The 23,325-nt window shown below is 38.7% G+C and overlaps 1 protein-coding gene across 1 annotated transcript; it reads right to left on the reverse strand.

Annotated features, from left to right (window-relative positions):
- LOC110803886 (50S ribosomal protein L1, chloroplastic-like) lies at positions 1-3,369 on the reverse strand. The gene is made up of 7 exons (NM_001426485.1): positions 2,904-3,369; positions 2,317-2,496; positions 2,140-2,194; positions 1,118-1,245; positions 817-900; positions 593-718; positions 1-509 (listed from the first exon to the last, which is right to left on the reverse strand). The coding sequence occupies exons 1-7, from the start codon at positions 3,249-3,251 to the stop codon at positions 372-374; spliced, it is 1,059 nt and encodes a 352-aa protein (NP_001413414.1). The 5' UTR covers positions 3,252-3,369; the 3' UTR covers positions 1-371.
- Positions 3,370-23,325: the final 19,956 nt, after the last annotated feature.

Below are 23,325 nucleotides of genomic sequence, written 5' to 3' on the forward strand. Positions count from 1 at the left end.
GGTCTTTTATCTGACGTTGAAGTTTATTCATGTATGTATAACATCTAAATTGCAATTCTTATTTTTGAAATATTACTTGTATATTCTCAATCTCAGTGGCAAAACTCTTGCACAATGAAGCTATACACGAGCCACAATCATACTATTTCCAATTCACTATCCAAAACTAAGATACAGCTATTGTACAAGTATCAACTTTGAAATTACAATAACTTGTCAGCCTGCTAGTGAAGAACATCCACGTCACTGAAGAAATCTGCTACATATGAAGTCTTCGTTCTTGAAATGCTGCTTCTGAAATTATCGAAGTGCCTCAAAAAATTTAGAAAGCAAACGCAAAAAGATGACAAACAAAGATTACACAAGGCTGTCTAAGCATTTGAAGGAGGCTTATAATCAAGCATCTCCCTAATGTTTAACCGAATAGAAGGTCCCATTGATGAGCTGATATGGGCACTTTTCCAGTAAACCCCCTTAGCACCGGTTGGCTTGTTGGTCTCCACTGATTTCTGAAACATAGTGTTAAAGGTTAAAAATTATTTGAAGAAAGGTGCATGAAATAATTTATAGATTTAAGGACCAAAGAACATACAATTGTGGCAAACAAGTTTATAAGAAGATCCTCCTCCTTGAAGTTCAACTTTCCAAAGGGAATGTGAACAATTCCTGTTTTATCAACTCTAAACTCGACCTTGCCTTTCTTGAATTCCTCCACAGCCTGGAATATCATAGAGCACAACATTTTAGCTTTCAGTCACACTTAACAAGTCCAAAATATAACACCTATTTCCTTTTAATAGGACACATTTGTTTTACCTGAGCTACATTTGGTGTGACCGTTCCAGCTTTTGGAGTTGGCATGAGCCCTCGTGGCCCCAGAATCCTTCCTAGACTTGCAACCTGTGGCAAATACCAAGATGATTAGTTTAGGAACACTGGATTGGAGGCAAATAGTCTATATTTGTCAAACAGCTCTGAAGTCTGTTTTGACTACTCAAGTTATTCATGATATCAGATTCAATAAGGACTTATGCAAACAGCACATGATGGATTCAGCAGCCGTATTCTAGAATACTTTACAGTTTCACATATAAAAGTAACAGAAGAGAAACACCACCTTAGCCATCATGTCAGATGTTGCAATCAACTTATCAAAGTCCATGAATCCCCCCTTTATTTGTTCTATTAATTCTTCTCCACCAACTATATCTGCTCCTGCTGCTTTTGCTTCGTCAATTTTGTCGCCTGCCATTTTACACTTCTGGGATGAGATACAATCCTCAAGAACAAAATAAGTAGAAACACAAAGAAATGAAATCAATAAATGCTCCTTCCAACTCAAGACTATCTTCTTACTTCCCAGATGAGGATGTCAGGGGACTCGCACTTTGTCTGGATACGAGGAAATGGAGAGAAATGGAGGGAAGGGATACTGATGCCTTAAACAGGGCTCTTGCCTTGGCCAGAGCAAAGGACTAGGAGGATTCAGAAGTTCTAATTACTTGTCTTTTCATGATATGTAACAATTATTCTCACACAAAATGCAATCAGGAAGTTGGACAATTTTGCGACTTCAGAGCTTCATTATGAAAATATAAAAACTACTGCCATTTACAGCAATTCTGTGGTAACATTCTCCAAATGTTTCACATGCTGACATTATTTGCTAAGACATATAATTGATATCTAAGGCTTACAGTCTCTTTTCCCAGATGTGTAATCCTCACTTTTTGAGTGATCTTTATTTTTTTGGGTACAACAAAAATCATACCAAATCTGCAAGCATTGCCTAAAGTTGAATACAACTCCTAACATCTGATCTGAGTCTTCACTCTACCACACATCTGTTTGTGCAACTTTACTGGACATCATAATCATTATCTCATAGGTCCTAGTTACATCATCTATAATTGATCCACATATATTTACACTTCCTTTGATGCCTATATATGTTGATAACATATCTTTACAAGGACCTTATCAAGTAATATCGGTATAGAATGCACTCTACATTTGAAAAGCAACTAAGCAATTGAATCCGAACAAAAGGACCTTATCAAGTAATATCGGTATAGAATTCACTCCAAATTTGGCAAGCAACTAAGCAATTGAATCCCAAAAAATCATTAGAACCCATACCTTGGGCAAGCACGGCTATTTTAACAGTTTTTCCAGTTCCCTTGGGCAAACTCACCTGTATAATATTAACTCTTAGCATCCAAACTTTCAAGCTACGTACATCAATCCAAAAACAAATGAAGAAGAAACAAGCAAGTTCTCAGGAAAGGGGCAAAGGTAGTTATTGAGGAGACATACAGTTGCTCTCAGCTGTTGATCATTGTACTTGGGATCAATATTCAAGCGAAAATGGGCCTCTGCAGTCTCTACGAACTTTGTAGACGACATTTGCTTCATCAATGATAACGCCGTCTTCAAGTCATATTCTTGCTTGATTTCTCTGAGCTTTTGAATCTCTAAGAACCTCTTCGACCTCGTCTGACAATTTATTAAACAAGCATCAGTACACTAATAATAGAAGTCCAACCCTAAAAAAGGTCCAAGGAAAACATGCTAAACATCCCTTTAAAAACTAACAATCTCTCCTATACCACAACAATAAGTAATAATACATGGCTAATCAGTAAATTCATCTTATATTAACCAAAGGAAGCAGAATTGTAACAAATTTAGACAAGGTTTTATACCCCGGTTTTGAATTGGGCTTATTTATCAGTTTTCACCCAGAAAAACAGTGATCATAATTCAATTCATCAATGAATAAACATATATTTCTGATAATACACAAACAAAATTTAAATGAAACCCAGAATCGGAATTAATCAGTAAGCAAATAATTCCCAAAATTAAACTAAAAAAATGGAAGAAAAGAGAAAAAATGATACCCTGTCACTCTTCAAAGGCAAAGCAGCTTTCCCCTTTTTAGGCTTAGTAGGCGAAGGTAAAGTAGCAACACCGCCGCTCTCTCCTTCCTCCTCCTCCATGTCCGCAACCTCAGCTTCCGCAGCAACAGCCGCCAAAACACGGAAAGAAACAGACTTGGGTGATTGTTTCTGAGAAGTGAAATCAACCCATTTCAGACAACTGCGTTCCCTTTGATTAAGAGTTAAACGGCATAGAGAAGAATTAAGGAGAAGGGGTTTAAAATGGGTTTGAAAAGAGGGGTCTTGCTGGTATTGGAAGGAGGAAGAAGCGTAGCAGAGGCTTAAAGATGGAGGTGCAGCGGTAGCCATTGTTGCTCACCGAAGAGAGAGAGAGTGATGAAGTTCAAAGGAAACTGAACTTTGGCTATCCAGAAATATAAGCAGATAAGAAGAGGGAGAGAGTGTGAGACTATGAGATGCATGACCCATAAACTAACATAGTAAAATGGGTATGATTCATGACCCATAAGTTAACTTGGGCCAGAATGTTACAATAGTAGCCACACGGCCCACACACCATGTTCTTAAGGAAAGGCACAATCGCTAACTGCTGTACCCGGGTACAGCCAGCTCTGGTTGTACCCCCAAAAACGACGCGCTCATATTGTTTGTTCATTCTTGTCGACTGTTTGTTCTTTTTTATTGTACTGTTTGTTCATTCTTATTGTACTGTTTGTTCTTTCTTGTTGTATTGTTTGTTCTTTCTTGTTGTTTTTTAAATTCATCATCAAATTTTCATAATTGTTGTATTTTTTGTTCTTTCTTCTGGAATTTTACGTTCTTTTTTATATTGTTTGTTCTTTCTTGTTTATTTGTTTGTTTATAATAATCATATGGTTAATGTTCATAATTAAACTCTTCATTAATCTTTTATTCTTTCTTTTTATATTGTTTGTTTTTTCTTGTTATACTGTTTGTTTTTTCTTGTTGTTTTTAAAATCCATTCATCAAACTTATTGTTGTATTGTTTGTTCTTTCATGTTGGCTTTAAAATTCATCATAAAATTGTTCATAATTGTTGTATTGTTTGTTCTTTTTTCTGGAATTTTATATTCTTTTTTATATTGTTTGTTCTATTTTGTTTATTTGTTTGTTTATAATAATCATATGGTTAATGTTCATAATTAAACTCTTCATTAATCTTTTATTCTTTCTTTTTATATTGTTTGTTTTTTCTTATTATACTGTTTGTTTTTTCTTGTTGTTTTTAAAATTCATTCATCAAACTTATTGTTGTATTGTTTGTTCTTTCATGTTGGCTTTAAAATTCATCATAAAATTGTTCATAATTGTTGTATTGTTTGTTCTTTTTTCTGGAATTTTATATTCTTTTTTATATTGTTTGTTCTATTTTGTTGAATTATTTGTTCTTTCTTGTTTATTTGTTTGTTTATAATAATCATATGGTTAATGTTCATAATTAAACTCTTCATTAATATTTTATTCTTTCTTTTTGTATTGTTTGTTCTTTCTTGTTGTATTGTTTGTTCTTTCTTGTTGTTTTTTAAATTCATTCATCAAACTTATTGTTGTATTGTTTGTTCTTTCGTGTTGGATTTAAAATTCATCATAAAATTGTTCATATTTGTTGTATTGTTTGTTCTTTTTTCTGGAATTTTATGTTCTTTTTTATATTGTTTGTTCTTTTTTGTTGAATTATTTGTTCTTTCTTGTTTATTTGTTTATTCATAATAATTATCTGCTTTATTGTTTGTTCTTTCTTGTTGTATTGTTTGTTCTTTCATGTTGGCTTTAAAATTCATCATAAAATTGTTCATAATTGTTGTATTGTTTGTTCTTTTTTCTGGAATTTTATGTTATTTTTTATATTGTTTGTTCTTTTTTGTTGAATTATTTGTTCTTTCTTGTTTATTTGTTTGTTCGCAATAAATATATGGTTAATGTTCATAATGAAATTGTTCACTTCATTGGTCTTTTATGTTTTTACAAGCGCCTATATTGTTTATTTCCAAATAAATAAATAAATGTTCATTTCCAAAATAGTAAATGTTCATTCCAAATAAATAAATAAATGGTCATTTCCGAAATAGTAAATGTTCATTTTTGTAGTTTATTTCCAAATAAATAAATAAATGTTTATTTCCAATAAATGTTCATTCCAAATAAATAAATAAATGTTCATTTCCGAAATAGTGAATGTTTATTTTTGTACCAGTATTTGATCTTTCTTGTTGTATTGTTTGTTCTTTCATGTTGGCTTTAAAATTCATCATAAAAATTTTCATAATTTTTTTATTGGTTGTTCTTTTTTCTGGAATTTTATGTTCTTTTTTATATTGTTTGTTCTTTTTTGTTGAATTATTTGTTCTTTCTTGTTTATTTGTTTGTTCACAATAAATATATGGTTAATGTTCATAATGAAATTGTTCACTTCATTGGTCTTTTAACTTTTTACAAGCGCCTATACTGTTTATTTCCAAATATATAAATAAATGTTCATTTCCAAAATAGTAAATGTTCATTCCAAATAAATAAATAAATGTTCATTTCCGAAATAGTAAATGTTCATTCCAAATAAATAAATAAATGTTCATTTCCGAAATAGTAAATGTTCATTCCAAATAAATAAATAAATGTTCATTTCCAAAATAGTAAATGATCATTCCAAATAAATAAATAAATGTTCATTTCCGAAATAGTAAATGTTCATTTTTGTACCAGTATATTAATGTTCATTTTAAACAAGACAAAACGACATCGATTTGGATGGGGTACAGCTAGCTTTGGCTGTACCCGGGTATAGCCAAAAATTTGCGGGAAAGGCATGGGAAAAATTGACACTACCGGTCTAATTTTTTGGGACTTTTCCAACATGATATTCCCTCTTTATTTTAAAAAGGAATATATTTTGATCGGCACATAATTTTAGGAGAGTGTTAAATTTATTAAAATAAGATGAAAGTGGGGTATTGGATGAATTATTTATTATAGTAAAAAGATGATGTGAGTATGTGTGTGAACCACAAGAAAGATAGAAATATTAATATAATTGGAAGTGGAGACCAAAACATGTCAAAGAAAAGAAAATGTATCTTTTTTTAAAATCCAACGGTTTAAGGAAAATTTATCTCTTTTTAAAATACAGAGGGAGTACTTCATTTATTTCGCAACAGATGCAATCTTTTTGACTTTTCACAATACTAGTACCTGGGCCGCGCGCCTTTCTAAATAAGCGATGGTTTTTTATATGCAAAATCAAACACAATAGAAACAAAACAAAAAAAAGCAAGAAAATTATACAAAGATAGCTGAAGTCCAATTACATTTTGTATCTAAACTTTTTGTTTTCAATTTCAATAAGTTCTCATTTATTCTCTTCATTACAATAACTAATACTTATTTCCAAACAGAGGAACGTCGATAATTCTCTGCTTTCCATGCTGCCGATATCCACTTTCAGTCCCATTTTCACTGAATTAGTCTAAAAACCAGCCTTATAAATATCACAATGCAAGTGACATTATTCTCACCATAAGGTTAATCTTGTCATTGTCGGACTCTACATAAACAACAAACTTCTGCAAGATTGAACTTTCATCATAAGCACGAACGAAAACAAGATCCTTAAAGTGCTTAGTGTCCAACATCAACGCCAGACCCGACCTAAGAGATATGTGGGAGAAGAAGATTATGGGTATTGGAATCCAGATCCTTACTACGACGGAGGTGATGCAGGTCCGATTTCACATTCTAAAGTGCCCAACTAAGCCTCCATGAATGATATCTTCATCCATGTGATGTAGCATGGTCCTGCAATTCTTTATATAGATTCTACTGATTTTGAGGTTACGTAGCTTTAATTAGTATCAGTGCTAAATCAGCAGCATTCCAAGATGTTATAAAGTTGATTGAAAAGGCGGCATTGTAAGACAATGCAAGCTCATTTACTGATATTTCTTAAGGGATAAATTATGGACACGTCAGACTTCAACGGAAACAAAATCTCTAAGAGAGGATCAAAATGTTTTCCACCTAAATTGTGGATTCTATGTTCCAAGTGCAAACTTACGTTCTCCAGCTTCCATGAAGACAAAAAATAAATTACTGGTAAAAAGACACGCATCCTAGCTATTGTGAAGCAATCAAATTCTATAAATGAGACAAAATTTTAATCTCATAAATTATTGTTACATTTGTTATCCAAAAGACAAGATAAATTCTCGCACCCTGATCAATTCAAGTGTAATATCAAAGTATCACTACAACAAACAAGATAACCAATCTGAAAATTGAAGTAACAAGACATGGCGCATATAAATAAAACGCCATTCAAAGGATTAGCAATTCAAGCAATTTCTGCTGATGAACAGTGAACCCGTTCAATATGAGAGCATGACAGATACTATAAAGATGGTTTCAAATTGTTGTTTAGACTTCACATCACTTGGAAGTGCATAATTTTTGTTTAGTAGCAACATATCATGCCAATCACTGAGTTGGTTTTTCATTCGTTCCGAGAATAGAATATCAGTTATATTGCTCAAAGTCATATCTCTAACTTCATTAGTATTTTACTATTTTTCCATTTCCCGTTATATACCGAATTCAAGTGACTCAAAGCCTCTTCTTCCCGTCCTCTGGATAAATAAGGCACCTGAGATTATGCAACGTGTAAATTTACCCTAAAGATTTGATGTCATCATGACAATACCACAAATGACAATAATTTCTGTACATAAACGTACACAAGTAAACTGAAATAGTACCGTATCCAGTACATTACCTTCATGTATGCATTCATTGAAGTCAAAATGATATTTTGCCAAGAATTTAATTGAACTTGTCTGGCACAAAAAATCATATGGCGGGCCATCAGTGGGAAGCTCTTGGCGTGAAAAAACCAAAACTTGATTTGAAAAGCATGACAAACATTCCTGAAAATGGCAAGGTTTCAGGCTTTTACCACTAAAGCACGAATAATTGGTGAAGAGAGGATAATGATCATCTCAAGACCAGAACACACTTAATATTCATCAGTCATTCTCTCTATTGCCTTGCTATGAAGAAATTACAGTATCTGTAAATTGCAGTGCCTTTTATATCTAAGGCTCGATTGCTTTTTGGTTATACTACGGTTAACAACAAACAAAAATATATCCCCTTTGTGATTTAGCCATTAAATAATTTATCATAGAAGCCTCCAAATCCCGACATTCAGCCTATGTACACAAACAGATGTAGGTGCTCTTACAAATTAATCACGACAATCTCGATTACCGGTGGATCCTCTCTCTGAAACGGTTTTGTTTTTGTTTGGACTATGGTTCGTTCTTTCAATTCAGGTATATTTATACTCAACGTCTTTGTAAGATGTTACAGAAACAACCAACTTAGTATGGGGTGATTGCTAACATTGAAAAATTAACACATGCTTTATGTTTACCATTAGATCTTCATATCCAAATTTCATATAAAATTTATAAAATTCATATCCAAAATAGGTTAGAGTTTCAAGAACTCGCCGAGAAACCAAAGAAGGAACTCATAAATACCAGATGGATAGACATACCATTAGAATTTAAAATTAAAAATAAAAATTAAGCATTTCCAGATGTGGAGCTAGTTTAAAACAAAAGAGGCATGAGCGGATCTTCATTCACATCAACATAAATTTAAAGTGTCTACATATTCAAGTTTACAAACAAGCCTCGGTTTAATTTATGCAGTAAAGCTAACAGCTTAAGGAAATATCATAATGGTTGAAAAATCCAAATAAAGACAGACAAGCAAAAGAGAAGGAATATCTATAAATGGTGTCTAAAATGCAGACCTCCATGCTCCAACACTTAGGATGAGATGTACAACAAGAAACAAAACCAAGCAATGCTCATTTATAAAACTAAGTTCATCTAATAATAAACAAATAAAGTCTTACCGTCAATGAATTGAGGACGAGAATACATTACATGGCTTTGGAAAGCATAAAGCCGATATGATGGCTCAACATCATTTTGCTGATTGCCCTGCTTATGCTTATCAAGCATCAACATCTCCATCGAAATTTTGACTAATGCAGTCCTGGTCTCGATTTATGCACACAGATTCAAAAGAAGTCTCTGAAAAGAACCTTTATAGACTTGCTTCAAAGCAATATGCATTAGAATAGTTTCAGAAGAAAACCAACAAATCAATAAATTCAGCAATCATCAACATAACACACCTGAACAACACGTATAACCGAATCATGCCCTTCAGAGCTCCGTATCAACTAAGGGAGCACCATCAGCTTCGATAGTTTAGCCCCGATTGAGCGTCGTGAAGAAGTAACAGTTCCACCAGCTCTGCCTAGGCCTGATCCTTCACCTCTTCTAGAAGACTCGCCTCTTCGGTCTCTTGGGTACATACCAAAAAGTGTGCAACTGTTAACAATGTGCAAATCTTTCGCGCAACATGTTTGCTTGGTAATAAGAGTAGGAGTAAGATTTTCCAGTACTACATATGTTGATGTTAAAAGAACCTGGAAGATGTATGAATTTGTTAAGATAAAAACATGACAATCAACACTCAAAATTCTTTTACAGACAACTGATATTTAACCTCTTCTCTAAGTTCTGAAGGGAAGCTAGGTAGCAAGTATTGACCAATACCGACAACAAGTGTCTATGACATTGTGTACAGCTAAACGATAAAATGAGTCTCGGGCATTCTCTGTTCCATAAGAGAGTTGTATTCCAGATACCCAACAAATCCTATGCAGCTGCTCATCCCAACAACAAATCTAAATAAAAATAGAAAACTAACAAGCAGAGGCCTAATAATATAGAAAATATAAAAACAGCAACACAAAGAATACCAAGTATAAAAACACTCTTTCTAAATAGCATGAGGATGTTCTACTGCAATAAGAGGGTGATCAAGGGAAATAAAAACATATAGGTCCTATCTCGCGATACCAGCTCTTTACAGGGCGTCTTTTCTTCACCCTCTTAAACGATTCACCTTAAATCATCCATTTGGAATCATGAGAACAACAAAGTTTCAATTACTATTGCAAGCTATCAGTCTATCACAAAGAGTGACCAAATTTAGCTCAAATATCCTATAATTAGCAAATATTAGTCACTCAAAAACACAATCTAAAAAAAAAATTCTCACAAATAAATATGAAAACATTGTTGACGCAATCCCACAAATAAATTTGCACCAAAGATCCAAAATTCAGATAAAATTGATGATATTGGATTAAACCCAAAACAATAAACGTTTTATGGTAAAAGGACTTCTCATGTAAGATAACCAAATTCATTTAAGCATACAAGAGACTGGACAAAATGTCGCAGTAAAATTTCATACCTTGCATACCTTTCTAAATACTAACTGTCAATAGCAGGATGGACAAGGAATGTCATCAATCTAACAACCAGTTTGCAATTTGAATTTCATTATTATTACAAAACTTTTTATACTGAACCGTAAGTTTATGCCAAAAGTTTAAAAATGGATGAGAAAATGTTGCCGTACCTCTGTATTTTGTCTTTGCAGGTACAACATCTTGTGAGAAGTGTGCGCCTATCTATCTTCTTGTAAATGCAAAATATTACTCCAGAGTTCGCAACCGGTTCCATTGGGGGTAGATAGAGGCGTAAGCAACACATGAGCAATTGTCCAAGCACTTATCTTCGCAGTCAGCCCCACCCATAATGTGGTTCCTTTTATAACACATAGCTCCTGCTACTGTTAAACCAGTTTTCGTTCCTGCATTCTGGCAACTTGTTCTTCACGCATCCAGGATGGTAATTGTGGTGACTGGACTCAACAACACTGGTCAAAGAATAATGTGATGCGTTTGAGTAGTGTGATCTACTGCAATGAACTAATATTATGGAGGGGTACTTTAGGAAATAGCTATATAAGTTAGTACAAGTAGATTGGGGAACAAGTTAGGGGTTAGTCAGGGAGGTAGTACTATATATATAGGCAGCTGTAGAGAGGGAATGTTATGTTGAACATTGTTGAGGAATTTGGTTGAGCTTTTAAGAGCTCATTGGGAGGGAAATCAAGCCCCTCGAATGCTTGAATATCAGTTACTTCTTGTATTTTCAGTTTATTAATCAAATCTTCATTAGTCTCTTGATTTATGGTTTGTTATCTATGCTAATCCATAGCAAATGGTATCAGAGCAAACGATTCAGGGAGATTAAATGTTGAATTTCAGTTTCTGGGAAAAAAAAAAACTGCAATGGAGTTCGCTGATGAGCGTGCAACACATCGAATGCAAGTATGGATTGGGGAGGGTTTTGCCTATATCACACGCAAAAGAGGTCAAGGAATTCCAGATCTCGAAGAGGAGCGGAAAATCAGGAGAGAGCTTTAACTTCCAGAGTTTAATGGAAGGAATCTCGAAGGTTGGATTATGGAATTGGAGGATACCTTCCATTTTTTCCGACTTAATGAGGAGGCGAAGTTAAAGGCTGCCATTATATCACTCGAGGGTGAAGCGTTGCAGTGGTTTTAAGGGGAACACAAGTTCTTGCCTTTCCATAGATGGCAAGAATTGAAGGGCCAAGTAGTGCTACACTTTGGTTCGTCACCAAACGGTGGATTCTCTTCGGAGTACCGCAATGTGGAGGCGGATCGAGTAGAAAAAGAAAAGGAGGTGGTGAAAATAGATCTGAAAATATCAAAGTGCATAAAACATTCAGAATTTGAGGGCATCTCCAAATCAAGGGAGGAGCAAAGCCTAGAGGCTCTCACCACCATCCCTTCAATGGGTGGCTGTTTTGGTGGCTATTCTGAGAAAATAAAGGTGAAGAACAGTAGATCCGGATATTATTCGGGAATTTTCGAGGAGGGTTTCGCCGAAGAACATAGGAGAGATGGGGGTTGTGATTTTGTGATGATCGAGAGTGGAAATTTGAGATATGAGTCTGGCAGTTTTTATGGTGGCCCGCCTCGAGGAATATTTGAGCGAGGTGGCGCCGGAGGCTGTGGTTCCGATGGTGGGCCAGGCAGGTTCGCCGGTGAAGTTTTCGGGTGCGGCGACGCCGGAGGTGGCCGATCTGTAGGACTTAGCAGTGATTCCAACCTGGTTGTGGGTGGTTACAATAGTTTCAAGCTAAGGGTGGAATTAATTCTTTATCGCCAGATATTGGCGGAAGGCAATTTGAATTTTCAAGTTTTCTTTCTCTCTCTTCCATCTGTTTTCTCTCTCCTCCTCCAAATCATCTCTACTGCTCCCGTCTCCTTGGATCGCTCTTGGAAAATTTCGCTCCCCTCAATCCTCTCACATCTTCAATCGAAGCTTCGGCTCAAACTTTAATTCATCAATGGCGTTTTCGAATAGTTTGTAAGTCTTATCTCTCTCCTTCTACATTTTCTCTTCACAAACCTAAAATTAGGGTTTCAAATTCCCTATTGTTTTTCCCCAATCGACGATTATGCTTTAGGTTGAAGAATAAGGGAATGAGAATTTAAGCAACTGTTTTGTCGTTAATCTTTGATTAATGTAGTCCTTGAAATGTCTGATGGTGAATTCGAATCTACCTTTGTTTCTAATTTTCTTTGATTAGGTTTTCAATTGAATTTAATGCCTTTTATTTGATTTTTTCTTTCTGACTTTACTAGAATTAGGTTTTTTGTTTTGTTTTGTTTTGTTTTGTTTTGCTGGGCTTGTGCTAGGTGTTTTTGGTATGGTCTTTAGAGTTCAGTTATGTTCTAGTCTTAGTTTAATTTGAACTTAGTCTTTGCTCTATTGGTTATCTCAGTTCAATGGTGACTTATGGGTTATGTTTTTGTGGTTATGCTGCTCTGGTCTGGTCTGATAGGTTCTGTCATGGGCAGAAGTCATTGGTTAGGTAAGGGTGATGCTGCAATGGTTGGCTACATAGCCTTGTAACTTCCCTAAGGATTGATGAGACAACCAACCATTTAGATCTTTTATCTACCTTATGAAGTTATGTGTAGTCAAATAAATGCCCTTGATGCAGGTGAAAGACAAACAGAGAGAATTCAGTAATTGCAGGATTTCAGCATTCAGACGTACTCCTGTAACTGATGTTGCAAGCCAAAGGAACTTTGGTCAGTTTAATGGTTCATTATAGTATTACACACAAGAAAGTGCTTAAGAATTCAACAAGATATAGATATTGGCTCCTGTCTCTTTGTCCATTTTCTAATTAATTACCGATCTTTAATAATAAGTCTCGTATTGCCTGGTTTAGTCATTATGATTATAATAAAGTTATTTTATGTCCTGCAACTGTAGTGTCTGATTATGCTTGTGTACTAGAACAACATCAGATCGTGTGTAGCCAAATCAACAACCATATCCTAGAATGATGACCATTCTTGTATCTCTAGGCCCTAGGGTCTGAACGTATGACCATAAAACCCTACGCGTAACTATTATGGTGTACAATCAGTACACTAGTACACCTTTACTGTTAACTGATGCCTGCTTTTTCAGCCTCGGCAATCCGTACACTAGGAAACCACCTTCTTTAGGGTATTTCTACCAGGTTTCTAGATTCCGGCCACACCTCTTTGTTATAGTGCATATAATAAATTCTCCTTTTCGATGATCTTTACTTTTTAATCGATTCTATTTACTTTTAAGGGTTCTCTATCTACTTTTAAATTATACAAAAGGAAAAATATGTGAATGCATTCTAATTACTCGACTATGTTTTTAGATAATAGCCTACTAGCTCATTTGGTAGAGCATTGTGCAAATGCACAAAAGATGTGGGTTCGAATCCCAGGTAGGTTCATTTACTTTTGAGTTGCCTTTATTTTACTTTTGAGCCTATATTGTTTACTTTTGAGTATATTTAGTCTACTTTTGAGTTTATATATGTCACACTTCACGATGTGGGGATCCAAAGGGCTTGGGCCCCTAGACAAGAAGGCAACCACCATCGGAGATCTAGCTCCATATGTCGTACCATAAAATGAAATTGAGGCTGTTAATTTTTTGTCTCATGTCAGGTAATCTTTGATGGCCTTGGCAGCTGAAGCTCCCAACGGGGGTGCTGGTAAAACATGAGGGTCTGCCACAAGATCTTCCCCGTAACTAGGAGTGTTAAGTAGTATCATCCCAGCTCCTCTTGCTGACTTTACTACTAAGCCCTTTTAAGTTTTGTCATTGATGCCACACATACAGAGAACGACCTTGACTTTCAGAAGGCTTGGTGATAGGGATTCTGAGAGACAGTACTCTGTTGCCCTTTTTCCACCAACTGTTTCTTTATACACAAGTGACAGTTTCTTTGTTTTCTTTTGATTGCAGGAATAGATTGAGGAACCACATAATTTTTTTCCGTTACTTATCTTTACTAGACCTAGGAAGCCTCGGTTAAGGGAGCTGGCAGCAACATGAAGGAAAAAATTCCCTTGGTCCAAGTTTCATTTAATGCATTAGATGCTAAGTCTAATAAATGCGGTTGAGTATTAATTAACAAGTTAATAAATTCAGTGAGATCAAGTGAACTGAATGCCTAGCTAGAGGCCGCTTCAGTTCAAGTGGAATTAATAATATTAATCCACAACTTACTCTTGACTGAACCCGCAGGGTCACACAAATAGTACATGAACGGATCAAGTATTTAAGTGAATATATTATTCATTAAGTACTCTATTTATGATCATTCGGAGATGAAGGATCTCGGTTCCAGTGGGAGCTGATATCGTCAAAAGGCAAAGTAATGAATATTCCGGAAATGAAGATATTGCCGGAAATAGAAATATGGTTCATGACGGAAATATAAATATTATCCAAGTCGTAGATATTGCCGGAAACGGAAACATGGATCGTATCGGAAAATATTATCGGAAATAGAAATATTGTCGGAATCGGAAATATTGCCGGAAACGGAAATATAACCGGAATCGGAAATATTGCCGGAATAGGAAATTATTTCCGGAATCGGAAATATTAACGGAAACGTAAATATTTGTTCGAAACGAAAATAGATTCAGAAATCGGAAAACGAATCGGAAGCTCGATGAGCGACAACCCGGTGAGCCGACCCATCGCTCGACAAGCACGAGGCCGAGCGCATATGTAGGGGGTTTTTTTGTGTCAAAACTTGTTTCCCGTTCTACAAGAGGGGCAGTTCTTTAGAAAACCGTAGAATTTTTGTACCTCGAAGGAGTCGCCACCAAACATTGTTTAAAGTCTGGTTTGGAAAGACCGCAAGTGACTCTATTTTGGATAAGGCCTTGAATCCTTGAAACGGAGTGAGATCCGGGCACGGGAACAAAAATGCTTATTCCGCGAGCTTTAGAAATATTCAAGTACGTTGGCACAACATTGTTTTCGAAAATAAACCCTAGATTAGACTATGTGGGTTTGAATTTAGAGCAAATTGAATCTCTAATTGTATTGTGGTCACTTTTGCTTTAAAGATGATTTAAGGAACCTAAGGACGGTTTATCCAAAAATATGTTTGTTAAGCGTGATGTAACCTTTTCATTTTGTTGTATTTAGCATGTTGGTGATGAAAGTGATAAAGCAAATTAAGCAACATCACAATACTAAATAAAGTGCGGAATTAGTAAATACAAGACCCCATAGAAAAGGACTAGGGAGTAGGTCCACATTGCCTAGAAAGGGACTAGGCAAGTAAAGATGCGGAATTGAAAGCGCGGTATTGAAATTGCGGTATTGAAATTGCGATATTCAAATTGCGGTATTAAAAGTGCGGTATTGAAAGTGCGATATTGAAATTGCGGTATTCAAAGGTGCGATATTGAAATTGCAATATTGAAAGGTGCATAATTGAAATTTGTACTTGGGCACATGAGATTCGAACGCCAAGCGACTCCTTAAAAATAAGTGCGCCCGACACGAATTCAAAGCCAAAAATCTCAACTTGGGAGAGGTTGCTCAACCCAAATATCCTAGATTTTGCATGTTAAACTTGAACTTGAAAGCTTGAATATTGAAGTTTTGAACTTGAAATAATTGAAATTTGAACTTGAAATGATCCTAGTTTAGGGAAATAAGTATGAACAACCCTAAACATGGTAGGATCTTGAAAATTGAAAACTTGAACTTGTATATTGAAAATGGAGTTTTGACACTCAAAAGACTAAACCTTTAAATGTTAAAAGGTGTCATCTTTGATTACCCCATGTTTGAAGATGATTCTAGTCCAAGAGGTGATTGTAAACAACTTGGACATCCTCGAATCTTGAAAATTTGTATTTTGCATTTTGAAAAAGTTTGTATTTTTGGAAAACATGTATGATTGTTGCAAGTGGTATTTTTTAATGATTAAAAACACCAATTTGTTAATCATTTAGAAATCAAAGCAACATAGTTGATTAGAATGGGATTCGGATTTACCTAGTTAGATTTAGGCAAGAGCTCCCAATTGCTTTTGAACTTAGGAATTTTGTATGTGTTTTTGAGGAGTTTTTGAGTTGTATTTTGAGGCGTAATGTCGAAATTACGATGTTGTATTGTTGTTCTCCTCCTCATTATGCTGAAAATGAGGGGTATTTATAGAAGGAATGGGTGCAAGGCACCAGCACACGTCAGCGCAGGGCGCTGGTGACGTGGCTTGAATGCCGCGAAAGCAAGGACGGGGAATCCGTCCTTGTTTCGTCTTGTAGTGTTGTACTTGTTGTACGAATAGTACTAGGTTTGGCGTTTTGTATTTTCTTGGAGGTTAAGGCATCGTTTAGCGTCTAAAAACAAGCCTTTCTCGGGTTTTGAATTCCGGTTTTACGGGACGGGGCCCGGCATGCTCGGTTTTGTGGGTCGGCGCCCGAATTTGACTTGCCTTATATGATTTTGATTGGAAAAGGCTTAGTAAAAACGATGGAATGGTCTACTAGATGGGATTGTACTTGGATTTTGAAATTGAATTTGGAAAATTGTATTTTGTACCGAGAACCGAAAGGGGAACGGTCTCGGGGGTTGGATTTTGGATCTTGATTTTTGGAAGCATTCTTAGCAATTGGGATTTCCGCCTGGACTTATTCCAATCACCTAACAAGGATAACGGTATCGTCATCATCCCAAAGGGGAGACACAAATTAGGTGTCTACAGAAGCCCCCACTTTTACTGAGCGTTCGGTTAGGAAAGCGCAAGTCAAAGTATTTCGAAAGGAACGGAGAATGATCAAGATGTTCTGCAATCGAGACCACTCTTTGTACGCCGGTACCTGCATAAAACAGGCGTTAGAAAAAAGGATAGAGTCTACCTCGGTGCGGTTGGTGATGACTCCGGTTTGTATTTGTACTTTTCCGCCTCCAGTTCAGGACGGAGCTTGGCATCGAAAATTTTGAATCTTGAATTTTTGAATACCCGGAGTTAATCCGTTGTGGATGTGCTTTGCTGGGGATAAGATCTTTTTACTGGCCCTTAAAATTTTGAAATTTCGACTGACTTTCCCGGTGCTTGGGTCCGTTGGGAGTTGAACGCCCGAGTCGTTGTATTTTTTGGACTTTGTATTCTTGAAATATGCATATGTTTGTACTTGGAGATACAGGTGTATACCCGTATTTTCGATGGATGGCTTGATGCGATGTTTGATTCTTGGTGCGGAAGACCGTAGCAGCAAAGGATGTGCAATCAGCACGGGAGATCGCGCGCTGAATATTCGCGCATGCAGGGGGGCAGCGCTGGGCACTGGGGCTGCATGTGGCGCGGGGATACACTATATAAGTGCCCCTTGCCGTGCCATTTTGAGGCACACTCTCTTGAATTCTTTGCTCTTTTCTCTCAAAGGTCGATTAGGCTCTTCCCTTGATCTTGTTCTTGCCTTATCCATGTAAGTATTTCATGTTTTTGCTTATGAAATAACTCTAGGATTGCATGTAGTTTTGATTTTCTCGTACTTTGAAATGATGCTTGTATGCTTAAGTTTTTTGAATCTTGTAGAAGACTGTTTGATAGCCACTTGAACTTGAACTGTTGGAACTTGTAGTTTTGAATTTTTGAAAGTTTTCTTGAATGTATATTTTTTGTATCGGCTTCGGCATGGATAGCCTAGGCGTTGTTGTGGAATTTGTATACATGCTTTGGCATGGATAGCCTAGGCGTTGGTGTTTGAACTTGTACCTTGAACTAGAGGTCCACTGGGGATTCGTCTTGAATTTTTGACTTTGTTTAGGCTAGTGTAGGATAGCCCCCAGTTTAGAATTTTGATACCTTGTACTCCACTTGATTTGGTATGCCTCGTCACACTCGGAGGAAGCTCGCCGAATCGTCGATAGTTCGAGCTGATGAGGAGGACGCTTCGGATGATGAAGCGGCTGCAATAAACGCGCCCAACGGGGGTATGGTTCCCCGGGATGCGCCTTCCTTTAGTGGTGCTGGTTGGAGCCCTTCCGACCTGGTGTTTCGGCCGGAGTGAAACTTGTCTCAGCGGCCTCGCGCTGGCATGGTGAGTCTTGTATTGTGCTTTGAATTTGTATCTTGTATTTGTATAGGTTTGGAGTTAACTCGTTCACCCGTAGGCCGATGGAAAGCCGTTTCGTACTTTCTGGTCCTTGGTGGAGGTTCAGAAGGCTTTTAAAGCTCTTCGTGCTGATGAGGAGGCCATGGAGATTTGGTCGCAGACGGGCCTGGCCGACTTCTGGCGTACCATGGGAGGCTCTTCGAGGAGAACGGGGATCAAACCCCGACTGTGGGCTTTGTTGGAGCGGTGGTGGGATACCACCAACACTTTCCACATGGCATGGGGGGAGATCACCATTACCCCCTTTGAGTTTGCTATGATCACGAGTCTTCCTTTTTCTGAGAGGAACGTGACCTTTGATCCGGAGCTGACGTGGTGCTCTGCCGTTGCCAGGGACTTGCTTGGCCCTATTGTTGACTTGTCAGATGACGATGCCCATGATTCTGTGACGGTGATCGTGGAGGCTATCTGCGGTATGGGTGTATCCGCGGAGCAGAGGGTTAGGCTCTTCCTCCTAGCCTTGGTGAGCAGGGTGATGGTCCCGAGTAGGAACAGTCGGGTGCACATCCGGTTCCTGTCTGTTCTGGGGGACTTGAGAGCTGTTTCGAGCTATAACTAGGGTGTCTTGACATATAGCCACCTTTTGTATGAGATGAAGCGGGCTTCCCGGACTGCGGTGGGGAGTGACCCGAGCATGGCTGCTCTGTGGAATCTGCTGGAGGTATTTAAGACTCCTTGTACCTTGTACTTTGTACTTGTATGCTTGTTTTTTGAACTCGGTTGATGTTTTGCTTGCTTCTTGAAAGATTTGGATATATGAGCACTTTCCGACTTTGGCGCCGGATCGTACTAGAGATGCGGCTTACCGTATGCTGCCTCTTGGATAGGAGCGGTGCGCAATAGTGTGCCTCTGGCGGCCTCTCGCAAAGCTTGGAGAGTCCTACCTGCTGACGAGGTAATATTCTTGTACTATTGTGCCCTCTTTGTATTTGTATTTGTGTTGTTGCCTGAGTTGTCTGTTTTGCAGGTGGTATGGCGTCCTTTTGCCAACGCGCTTATTCCTGCCTCGGCTGCTCGTGCCCATTTCCTGTCTGGGCGGCTGGTTTTGCTTCCAGGTGTGTACCGCCATATGTGGTACCTAGGGGAGAGAGTGTCCCCTCAGCATAATTTGGGGGAAAGACTTATCCCCAAAGACCCACCAGGGTCCATGCTGGCGTTGGATGAAGAGTTGGCCCGGCTCTATGTGGAGGCTAGGGGCGATGCTGTTTGCCGCTCTTGGAGGGATTTTGTACACAGGAAGGGGAGCTATGACGACTTCCTGAGGAGGCTGGCTCCACCAGTACGCTTCGTACTGCCGGTGAGCTTTGAACCTTGCATTCTTGTATTCTTGTATTCTTATATTGATTGGATGATTGTATGATTGTAAATAGGAGGAGGACGTTGATCCTGAGGATATTCCCCATGCTGATAGGATCCTCCGCTATGAGAACTCGGACGGGGAAGAGGTGGTGGAGACCATCCCTTTTGCTTCTCCTCCGCACCGGAAATCATATGATGTTGTACCTGAGCATTATGCCGCTGTAAGTACTGTTGCATTTTTTTTGAAACTGTTTGTAATCTTGTACTGGGAAATTGATCTTGGATATTGTATGCAGGCGCCTCGGGCGAGAGTGAGTCGCTGGATGCTCTTGCTTGATTCTTGGAAGAGGCATTGTGCCAAGCTAACCCGGAAGCTTTCTAGCCGGGATAGAGAGGTGTCTTTCTTGATCTTGAAATTTGTATTCTGGAAATTTGAACTTGGATGTTAATTCTTGAAATTGTATTTTGTATAGGAGCGCCGTCGAGACCGTGGAGGATCCGTTGACAGAGAACCCCAGGCGGAGACGTCCTCGAGGCAGGAGGGGCCGAGCTTGGATCTGGGACAGGGGTCCGGTGCTGGTGCTCATCAGAGGCATTATGATGCTGAGCTGGGAGCTTCCCCTTTTGTACATGTTGATCCCACCAGGCATTCGTTTGGAGGTGCAGGCGGTTCACGACCCTTTGTTTCTTCCCCTGGTTACTATTTCGGAGGAAGTGGTCCTCAGCCTTGGGGTGCAGATTCCTGGGTTTACTATGCCGCCGCCGTATCAGTATTCCTCTCCTCAGCAGAGAGTTCATCCCTCCACTGACACACTTCGTATCTCGGAGCAGGATCCTAGTACCCCTGGGACGGAGCTGGATCAAGAGTTGGAGCGCCTTAGGAGCCGGAGTAGGGGCAAGGCACCTATGGTTGATATCACTGCTGGTGACGACTCGGACTGACCCTGCATGGTAGCGAGTTCCAACTTGCCTGGGTTGATTTTGTATAGGTTGTATTGTATTGTATCTGTATGGATTGAAACTTGAATTTTTGTATGGTTTGTATGGCTTTGAGCTTGAATTGGTTTGCAACATTTGAAGATTGGTTTTTTGTATGCTTGAATGTTTGGAATTGTATGCGCTGTGTGTGCCTTGAAATTTGTGGCTAGATGCATGCATGAGAATTTTGCCAAAAAATTTTGAAAAAATTTGCCCCATTTTTTCTGGTGTATATACCCACTATAAGCCCCCACTTTGACTGAGGTTTTTTGGTTAGGAAAAGCGCAAGTCAAAGTATATTCAACTTTTGCTATGCATATGCAGACTCGACTTAGGACGCCGATCTAGGACTTAGATGCTTGAATTTTGAAATGACCTGAAATCTGCCCAAAGCGTTGATCCAGACTGCTTGAAGTTGCGCGGTTTGCGGCTTTGGAATCTTGAATAATGGAGGTTGTACTATGCTGTCCGAAACACTAAAGAGTGTGTACTCGGAGTCATAAGAGAGGACGGTGGCCTCGTCCTTAGATGCAGACCCCTGCGCCTGGCGCAGGCTTAGCGCCTGGCGCTCGTGGGCTATCGTGCAAGCCGACTCTTGTATAAATAGGGAGCTTGTTGGATCATTTTTTGCATCAATCCTTCCCTGCTATCATTGCATACTGCTTCCTCTCGAAAAGAAAAGAAAATATGGTTGTGTCCTTTGAGAGTGCCTTGAACTCGTTGCTTGGTTCTCTAGGAAAATTGGAGAAAAGGGAGCTTGATGGCATGCATCTTGGGGTGCTCGTCTCTTTCCGGTTTGTAAAATTGGATTTGCACTTCATTCTTGCTGCTCTGGAGGCTTGGGATCCGAATCATCATGTCTTCCGTTTTGGAAATAATGAGGTACGTCCCCTCCCTGAGGAATTTAGTGCTATATTGGGGTGGCCCATCATGCTGGAGCCATGCATGCCCAGTGTTGAAGAACACTTTTTCTTGAGTTTTGAAAGGTATTTGGGCTTGAAGCCCCCACTTTTGAGTGCTGTTGTATATGGCAGAGGGGTGGATTTGTCCCTCTTTGTCACCTACTTTGCTGGGCTTGATGTTCCCAAAGTATTCCGCCTGAGAGCCTTGAGTTTTTGTATATTCGCTCGCTTTCTCTTTTCGAAATAGGGGTTTGGCAATGGTGATGCCTCCCTAATAGAAATTGTAGAGCAATTTGCTAATGGTCGGGACCCAATGCCGCTTGTGATTGGCGAAACATTGACGGGCCTTGATATGCTGAAGTCGGACCCCTCTTCCTTGCCATCGGGAAGTCCGGTGTTACTCCAAGTAAGGATCTGGAGCTTTCTTGTATGTTGAATTTGTAGTTGTATTTGAATTTTGAATGTTGAATTTTGAAATGTGCTTCTTGTATACTCCCCAAGGTTTGGCTTATGGAGAGGCTCATGTTGGTGGCACCACCGGAGAACATGGCGAACTATAATAGAAATGGATTCACTGTGCGACCAATGCTGCATGGCCGGCTTTCATTGGATGAGTGGCGGTGCGCACTCTCTGGGGTTGAATCTTGTATAAGGTGGGTAGTTCCTTGGTGGGGAATTGCTGCCATGAGACACGCCCATGGTTCTACTGCTTTGAGGGTGCCAAGCCTCACAATGCTGGTCTTCTACTCGCCTGCTCGAGTGATGAGACAATATGGCTCGAAACAGGAGATCCCGGACTGTACTGAAGAGAACCCGAAACCTGCTGTGCTGAATGCGAATCGACTTGAAGTTTGGAGGCGGTATTGGGTTGCCAAACCGTTCTTGAGTATCCAATTCCCACCTGAGTCAGTTACTCTGTCTGCGGGGTATATTGTATGGATGAGAGGCCTAAGCCAGAGGGACATTTCTTTCTCCGGACCAGCTAGAGTCCAAGGTTCTAGACGTCCTGCATCAACTGACTATGAGGGAGATGACGGGAGTGTGGCCCATCCGGTGCTTGACCGTTCGGAATCCAAAGGAGGTTCGTCGTCCTCCCGTCTTGGAAGGCTTGCAAGTTCCTTCTCCCGCCGCTTGGGCAAAGGGAAGATTGATGATTGATTGCAGGTGGAGTCAGGGGATAGTACTCAAGGTGCCAAGACTCGAGAGCATAGTCGCCCGACCCTAGATCTTTGTAGGCTAAATGTGTTTGGAATGAATTGTGTTTGGAATGTGTTTGGAAGATGTGTTTAGGAAGTGAAAAGGCTTTTGAACTTTGCTTCACTTGATCCTGACTTTGTATTTGAATTAGCTTTGAGGGCCTTAGGGCCAAATAAAGAGTTGTTGTGTTAAATTCCGCTTGAACATGCTTTGCTTTGAATTGGCACATTTGGAATAAAAACAACAACAATTTTAAATTTTGAATTTTGATTTGATTTTTAGGATGCCCTTAATTGTGGAGATTTTGAATTTTTTTGTATTAAATTGGCCGGGCCTCGAAATGAGGTTGCCTACGTGTCCCGTTAGGGAATCAGGCCGGACGTAGTTCTGACTACCTTACAGGACTTGAATTTGGATTTTTGAATTTGAACATGGAACTTAGACATAGAACTTCTTGAGTTGATCGAGGTTGGTCAGAGATCTGAATTCTGTTCCGTCGATGTCTGTTAGTTCGACTGCTCCCCCGGAGAGGATTTTCTTGACAATGTATGGGCCTGCCCAGTTGGGTTTGAATT

Source organism: Spinacia oleracea, chromosome 1 (assembly GCF_020520425.1).
Source record: "Spinacia oleracea cultivar Varoflay chromosome 1, BTI_SOV_V1, whole genome shotgun sequence".
In the NCBI taxonomy this organism is placed as follows: domain Eukaryota; kingdom Viridiplantae; phylum Streptophyta; class Magnoliopsida; order Caryophyllales; family Amaranthaceae; genus Spinacia; species Spinacia oleracea.

What these genes read in the sequence shown, in the direction of transcription:
- LOC110803886 (NM_001426485.1), bottom strand. Translation starts at nt 3,251, where the DNA reads ATGGCTACCGCTGCACCTCCATCTTTAAGCCTCTGCTACGCTTCTTCC. An exon ending in ATCAACAGCTGAGAGCAACT is followed by an intron (nt 2,195 to 2,316) that starts GTATGTCTCCTC and finishes AATATTATACAG; the next exon opens with GTGAGTTTGCCCAAGGGAAC. An exon ending in TCACACCAAATGTAGCTCAG is followed by an intron (nt 719 to 816) that starts GTAAAACAAATG and finishes ATGATATTCCAG; the next exon opens with GCTGTGGAGGAATTCAAGAA.